Source organism: Elaeis guineensis, chromosome 8 (genome assembly GCF_000442705.2).
Source record: "Elaeis guineensis isolate ETL-2024a chromosome 8, EG11, whole genome shotgun sequence".
NCBI lineage: Eukaryota > Viridiplantae > Streptophyta > Magnoliopsida > Arecales > Arecaceae > Elaeis > Elaeis guineensis.
The window spans coordinates 124,640,676-124,648,731 of NC_026000.2; the positions used below are offsets into that span (position 1 = coordinate 124,640,676).

At 36.3% G+C, this 8,056-nt stretch overlaps 1 protein-coding gene across 1 annotated transcript; it reads right to left on the reverse strand.

Moving 5' to 3' along the window:
* Nucleotides 1–715: 715 nt before the first annotated feature.
* LOC105049720 (uncharacterized) lies at nt 716–2,532 on the reverse strand. The gene is made up of 5 exons (XM_010929456.4): nt 2,466–2,532; nt 2,106–2,379; nt 1,808–2,019; nt 1,606–1,693; nt 716–1,370 (listed from the first exon to the last, which is right to left on the reverse strand). The coding sequence occupies exons 1-5, from the start codon at nt 2,472–2,474 to the stop codon at nt 823–825; spliced, it is 1,131 nt and encodes a 376-aa protein (XP_010927758.1). The 5' UTR covers nt 2,475–2,532; the 3' UTR covers nt 716–822.
* Nucleotides 2,533–8,056: the final 5,524 nt, after the last annotated feature.

An 8,056-nucleotide genomic window follows, 5' to 3' on the forward strand; every position in this document is an offset into this window, starting at 1 on the left:
ATGGTCATAAATAAAACATTCCTTTGTTCGAATAGAGACGTTAGATAAATTGGATGTTATTGTCAAGATACCCAACAAATTAACCTTATTGATTCACTATACAAACAATATCGATCTACTTGATTCTACCAAGTAACCACATATGGGGCATCTTGTACATAAAACTAACTTTATCTTTTAAGAGAGAGTAATCTTATCAACCTTTTCTTTTTTTTTTTTGGGCTACAACTTGGATAATTTGTTGATCTAACTTAAATGTGAAATAATCGCCCGAGCTAGCTACGTCCATGTGAATTATCAATTAGAATAAGCCCAACATCACAATTCCAGCAACTTCAACAATCTAGCCTTGCAGAACGTCAAAATTTCACCATTACAAAAATCACACAATAAATAGAAAATCATTCTAGAAGAAGAGAAATAAAAATAAGAAAAAGGATTTATATTAACATATGACAACTGCAACCCAGAGATGAACAGCATCCAAGATAAACAATACCAATGACATCCATGACCTCATGTGTATTGCACTCTTTTCTCAATCTACCCAAGAAATGGTGCAACACACAAAAGGCGTTGGATCTTCTAAGTAACTCACATCATAACACTAAACTAAGGAGGGATTGTAATTACCACTTATGACAACATAAATCAGTTATATTTAAGCAAACCGATGCACAATATTCCTATGCTTTCTTTACTGGATATAATTACATGAAGGATCAAAAACACATGAAACAGGAAGTAACAAAACAGAAGCATAATAGGTCACATACTCTTTGCCAACAAATATAAAATAGAGTCCTTTAAAAGGCTACTTTTTTACATGACAGCGCATGCATTAGGATTCTCATCACTGAAGATCTGCGGCGGATACGCATACTCCACAGGGTATCTCGGGTAATAATAGTAGAACTCGTTCCTCCTCATCTTACCCGCGGCGCCGTCCGCGCCGGCGGTAGCAACGACGGCGACGACGGTGGCCTCCGTCACTGCACCACCGTTCTTCTTCTCCTTATCGGTCTGGTTCTCCTCGCTGTTGCCGCCCGCGGTGGCGTTCTTTTTCTTCTCCTCTTCGCCTGCGCCCTTCGTGGCCTTTTTCTCGTCCTCTTTCTTCTCGCCCTCGCCGTCCTCCTTCTTCTCGTTCTCCTCGCCGGCCTCGGACTTCTTCTTGTCCTTGACTTCCGCCTCCGTGGAGCCATCGGCCTTCTCCGGCGCTGCCTCTGGCTTCTTTTCCGCTGGCTCCTGCTTCACCACCACCGCGTGCTTCCCCGTTCGCTTGTGGACGTAAGCGACCAACCGCTCTGGGTCGAACACGCCCGTTACTTTCACCGTTGAACTCGCCAGCTCCGGCACTGCCGCCTGTACCCCTGTTTTTTGAGCCCCAGAAGAACGAACATTAGACTAAGGAACCAAGTTCTCGATCAAAATGTAGAACTCAGAACAAGAATTCGAAGAAATTAGAGTCCCAATTTACTGATTTCCAATTTTTGTTATTGAAGTCTCGGAAAAAGTTTGTAGTTTTCTTTATCGGGTCAAAGAGTTATCCCAAGGTGTCTGAAAAAGCCTCTCTTTTCTTATCAAAGAAAGGGAAAAGAGGTAAACCTTTCATCCTAAGAATCCTTTTCTTAATCTCCTGGGCACAGGCTTCGCAATGCATGAGGACCTTGAGCAGTACCACGATCACTTGGGGCTACAGATCACTAAAAAGGTGAGAACGGAGGAAAACAGAACAGCTCTGCGTGTGTGTGAGAAAGAGGAATATAAGAGTGGTTCCTTGGTCGTGGTTTTTCTTTTAGTCTTTTACCTCTTCTTTCTTTTCTTCAACCTTTGGTTTCTTCTCCTCCTCCTCTTGTTCCTTCTTCTCTGGCTTTGGTGGGGGAATGGGACTGATGAGCTCCACCCGCCTACGACTCTTCCTCTGGACTCTCTCCACCACCTTCATCGGGTCCTCCGCCGCCTTCCGCCCCTTCACCACCACCTTGTGAAGCCGGTAATCCGCCGTCACCGCCTCCACCCCTTCCCACCCAAAAAAATAAAAATACTGTCTTTATCGATCTCCAACAAGATGAAAGAGAAAAGAAATCTGGGATCAATTTCGATACCTTCGAATCCCTTGAGAGACCTTCGCACCTTCCTCGCGCACCCTTCGCAATGCATGTAGACGTTCATCACCACCTCCTCCGGTGGTGGAGGAGGAGGAGGCGGCGCCTCCTTCTCTTCCTTCTTCTCCCCCTCGCCGCAGCCACCTTTCTCGCCTTCCTTTTTCTCCTTCCCTTCCTCCTCCTTCTCCTCTTTCTCCTCTTTCTTCCCCTCCTCTGGCGCCGCTTGCTTCTCCCCCGCCGCCTCCTTCTTCCCCTCCTCCGGCTTCTTCTCCTCCTGCCAAAAATCCAATCTTTTCACCAAGACCAGCAAGAAAAACCCATAACGAATCGAAAGAAGACCGAAAGGAGCGATTTTGATACCTCCCCCATGGATTCTCCGACCACCCGTGCTCGAGTTCGTAACGCCTGCAACACAAATCCTCTCTTCTTGTTCTCTCGCTTACTCTCTTTTTGAGGGGACGGGTGGAGATCCAAATTGGGGACAACAAGCTGACGTGGCAGACGAGGCACGTGCCAGGTGCCTGTGTAGACACGTGCCATGTGCACGGCCGAGAGCTTGTGTCCTATTCAATGGCTCTGCAGTTCTGGTGAGTTCTCCTCGTTGTCGTCGAGCCTCACTATTCTGTCCCTCAGGAACACTTCAAACCAGGTACTGTTATCTTGATCTCACGGTCCCAGTTTTGTGTTCGGGAAGAACAGCGGGTATCCTCTAGTCATGTTACGATGTACGTGGGGACAAGGAAGACATGGATAGGGGGAAATCGCAAGCACCCAACGGCTTAACGTTCCCACCCCCACCATTTTTTTTTTTTTTCTGTGCGGCTGAAGTGAGGAATCTGCCGTTCTGCTATCAAAAATTTGGACTTATTGATTTAACGAATTAAAAAATATTATTAACGTCTCCTAAAGTAATAATTAGTTTTACCACTAGATTGTTTTTTAGTTAGTAAATTTCAGTTTAGTTCATGCTAAAATAGTGTGGCTAAATCAAAAAATATTATTAACGTATCCTAAAGTAATAATTAGTTTTACCACTAGATTGTTTTCTAGTTAGTAAATTTCAGTTTAGTTCATGCTAATAGTGTGACCGTTTCTTTCGGTGGGACTGTTAGTGTGACCTTGCTAAAAACATGTAAGTTTGCAGAAATGTGTTGGGAAAATAGCCACCTTCTTTTGTAAAGCTTGGATATATTGATGTTAAATTAAGAAATGAATCTATTGTTTTGCCTTCCGAATTTGGGCTTATTGATGTTCATGAATGAAAAATACCTACAAATTTGTGATGAAAGTTAGAGTCAGTGGCCAAATTTTCTTGTGAAAGTCAAATTTCAATAGTCATGCTTCATGCTATTTGGGTGACCTTATTACTTAATTGTAGCAATGTTGCAAAAACAGCCTTGGATGCACTAATATTGGTAAGTTTATATATTAATTATCAAAGTCTATGTATATCAGGACCAGAAATTTTAGGTGAGAAATTGATTAATTAGAAGCTAACTCCCTAGATAACTTGCTAACTTGCTCCATTCCAAATGAGCAGCATTGCTTGTATCATGCAATCCTTGAGCAATGTGCAGGAGAAATATTCTTGAACATGTCCAAGCAATGACTGACCTATTACTCAACTACTAAGCAATTTAAAAGCGTGTTTTCATTTATATTACACAAAACATTCAGATTAGCCTCTTAAACATCAACAAAGAGAGAACCTAGATATCTAGGCAATAGTTTCAATAAAACATAAGTTGATGATTAAAAGCCAAATCCAATACTGTGTGCAAGAGAGTTTCTTGTTAAAATAAGTTAGTTATGTATGAACAGAATGATGAGGATAATACAAAATCTTTCATATGATATAAGCTTGCATTATCTGTTTTTGTTTACATTGCATTATTTATTCCTTTTATAGGAATTCGCAAGGATTAGTACAATCAAGCAAGTACTTTTCCACATGTTTAGGTATCTAGTAGTATGATGCCATGATTTTTTACTTTAGACCCTAAGATCTGAACTTTTAGGTGTTAACATTACTGTTGAGGTAACAACTATCTGGCAGGGTATGTTGGGATGAGATTATTTTAACCTAACCACCATGGTCGTCATTATAACATTAGGCATAGGATAACTAATACTATTAGGGAAGAGCACATGCCAACACATGAATAGGAAATGTTGTTTTGATACAAAACTTGAACAGTTAAACAACCAAAATAGGATTCTCACCGAGAATGATAGTGGATTACATAATATCCATCTGGATCTGTTTTTGTATTCGAATCTATTTGGATATGGATAGAAATTTGAGTATCCAACTAACATCTATACTCATATTTATATCCGTCAAAGAGAAATTAATATGAATATGAATAGATAACTATCCGTTCCTATCCAAATATCTTATTCCATTTATAATTTTATTTAATTTTATATAGTATTCATAAATTTTTATGAAAAATATATAGCTATATTAATATGCTATTAATTTGATTTAATATTTACTTAGTGATATCTTTGATTCTGTGGTTATAAAATTTTTAATTATCCAACTTATATTTATATTTATATCCATACTTCTAGTATCATATTTATATCTATATTCATTTAAAATAAATATAAATATAAATTTTTGCATCAAATTAATATCTATATCCATATCTATATTTATCAAATAAAATAAATATGGATATAAATATATCAGATATTTGATCCGCATTTGATTTGGTTTCAATCTTAATTCTTGCTTTAGAAAGAGTTCTAGATTTTGGGCCCTCAAGAATTGTTGCTGGCCCCACATCAAGTGACATGGAGCCATCATGGAATGAATGCAAATTTTCACATGGCTACGACTTAGCCTGAAGAAGTAAGTTTGGTTGTGGCCGTAGTTGGTTTGACAACTCTAGGACAGGATTTGGACCGCAACTCTGATAATTAGGGTCTACTAGACGGCTAACCCTAACACAATCTAATCTCTAACCCAACCCAAACTCGAGTTTGGGTTTCTCTAACCCAAACCAACCTAATCTTATCTTAAGCTAAATTTAGGTTGGATCACATGGACTAGGTTAATTCAAATCAATCACATAGGTTGAGTCATCTAGGTAATCTAAGATCAAGGAAAGGTTTCAAAAATTTTTAGTATTGGATCGGTCAAAATAGTATCTTTGATAACCTTTAGCAATTCTATTACTCAAAATTGGATTGTATTGTGGTGTAAAGTGGGGGGTTTCATTAGCCCCACATTGGTTGTGAGTCAAGGAGACTCTGGCTTATATAGGAGGGGACCATTCTTCTCACGTGAGGCATATTTTAAAAGACAAAATTATGAGGCTTATGGACCAGAGTAGACAATACCTCACGTGTCGAGCCATGAGCCTTTGACTACAATATTGGTGCCACTGTGGGGCCTATGCGTCTCTCTTAGACTATGGAGTTCCGCCCACCCCCACACCAGTCTGTGGTAGAAATGATGATACCTTCCGTCTGTATATAGACTCATCCAAGGGCTGTGGTAAAAATAAGAAAGAGGGCACTTTTCGTCCGTACACAGACTCTCTTAGAGTGGCTATGGTAAAAATAAGGAGGAGAATACCTTCCATCCATACACAGATTTTTTCTTAACTAGGGGGCTATATTGTGATGTAAAATGGGGGATTTCATTAGTCTTATATTGATTGTGAGTCAAGAGAAACTCTGATTTATATATATAGAATGAGACTATTCTTCCCACATGAGGTGTCTTTTAAAGGACAAAATCGTGAGGCTTATAGATCAGAGTGAACAATACTTGACTTGCTGAGCCATGAGCCTTTGATTGCAATACTTCCGTTTGAGGTTTGAAATGATGTAATTGGATTGAATTTTTTTTTTTAGATAAGATTTTGATCTGGTGTATTTTTCAATCCGAGAAGAATTCGATATAGTAATAGAAGGAAGAGTCGATGTCGAGGTTGATATTGACCTCTTGAAGAATTTTAGATTTTTATATATCATTTCTACTAGATATATCTATTTTATGTAAAAGAATCCTACTAAAACTAAGAAGAGGAACCTGATCCAATTGTGCAAGGATGGATCTTACTATTATACATAGAGATTGTGTACTTTAATTTTAAATCAAACAATGAAAGAAAAGAGGACTGAAGCACGCTTTTAAAATTCTTCTCTCTTCTTTTAGTTTTTTTTTGCAAGATTCAAGTTGAGTATGTTGAGAAAATCTTCCTTCTCCTAGATCAGATTATAATTAATGTTGCAAGCTGTCCATATTATATGACAACAAATATCCTTCTAGAAATTAGAAAGAAGAATCCAATCCAAATTATGCAAGAACAAGCCTTGCTATTATAAATAGAGGCTGTATATATCAATTTTAAATAAATGAAAGAACATGGGATTTAAGTTCTACTTTCCTAATTTTTTTTTAGTTTTCTATTTTTTTTCTAAAATTCAAGTTGGGTGGGTTGAGGAAAATCTTTCTTCTTTTAGATGAAATCATTACTTATGGGTATGAAAATAAAATCTTTATTCTAATGCATACAACCTAAAGAAACAATCATTAATTTTAATACTTTCACAATATTGATGCATTTTGCATTTAAGGAAAGAGAAAATAATCCGATTGAGCATTGTATTAGTGGCGATAAATGAAATTGCCGTCAATAGCATTGTAATTAGTGATGATATATTGCCATAAATACTCACATTATTTATGGCATTAGAATTTTGTTGTCACTAATAACTACAATATTAGTGATAATACTATTATCATCACCTATTAAGTATAATATTAATGGTGATTAATTAATTACCATTACTATTATAATAACTATTAGTAATAACAAATCAAGCTATAGCTAAAAAATAATATTATTAGTGGCGACCTCTCTTATTCATCACTAAAGTGATTTTGGTGCCAATTTTTTTTTTACCTGGCAATAAGAACGAGATATCAGTGGTAGTTTTTTTTGGCTATATTTATAATCATCAATAATATTAGATATTTTGTGGCGATAAAAATTATCACTATAAAAAAATTAATGTTAATGATGAATTTTAATAATCATTACAAAAAAGTGCGACGTTAGTGATGACTCTAGCTAGTTGCCACAAGGAAGTTGCCACTGTAAGGATGAAATCTTGTAACATATAAAAAATATCTGCCACAACAATAATTTTTCCTGACTTTCCTTTAGGTACTTCTTTGTAGTATTTATTGATATGTCGTTGATTGCTAGATGTTATTATCTCATCCAGAAATTGAAATTTGTATATATAGAATTACTTTATTTATTTTTCATTTCTACAAATAGATTAGTAGAAATAGTAGAGTGTAATTTGCCATTGAGCTTATCATTGCAAGAGAGCAATTGACTCAATAAATCCTAATATTGGAAATCAATATATAAGCTTTGACTATATCCTACTTCATGAAAAGGTTATCACAAATCTCTATATTTCCTTACTAATATTATATTCTTTTTCATAGATATCATATCCATATATTAATCATATGTTCCACCTACAGACATGGTACTTCAATTCAAGCATTGATAAGAAAAGAAGATGTTGCACAATTTAGAACCCTTTTAATGAAGGAAATATATATATTTTTTGAAAATTTAACAGTGCTACAAATAAAAAAAGGTTTCAGAGTCGCGCTCTATCAATGCATAATATAAATCAGCAAATGGACAACTATACAACAAGTTGAGGGAAATGTCAGATCTATATCCATTCAAAAATTCAGTTTCATTGATTTTGCTGAAATTCTATCAAGAAATTATAACGATCTTTATGTGATAGGTATGCAAAAAATTTATGTAAAATGTTTCAAAATGAAAAAAAGGACTGTGATTTTATTGCATTTAATTATGTGATAGGTATGCATAAAGTTTATGTAAAATGTTTCAAAATGAAAATTTAAAAGGACTATGATTCTATTGCATTTAGTCTAT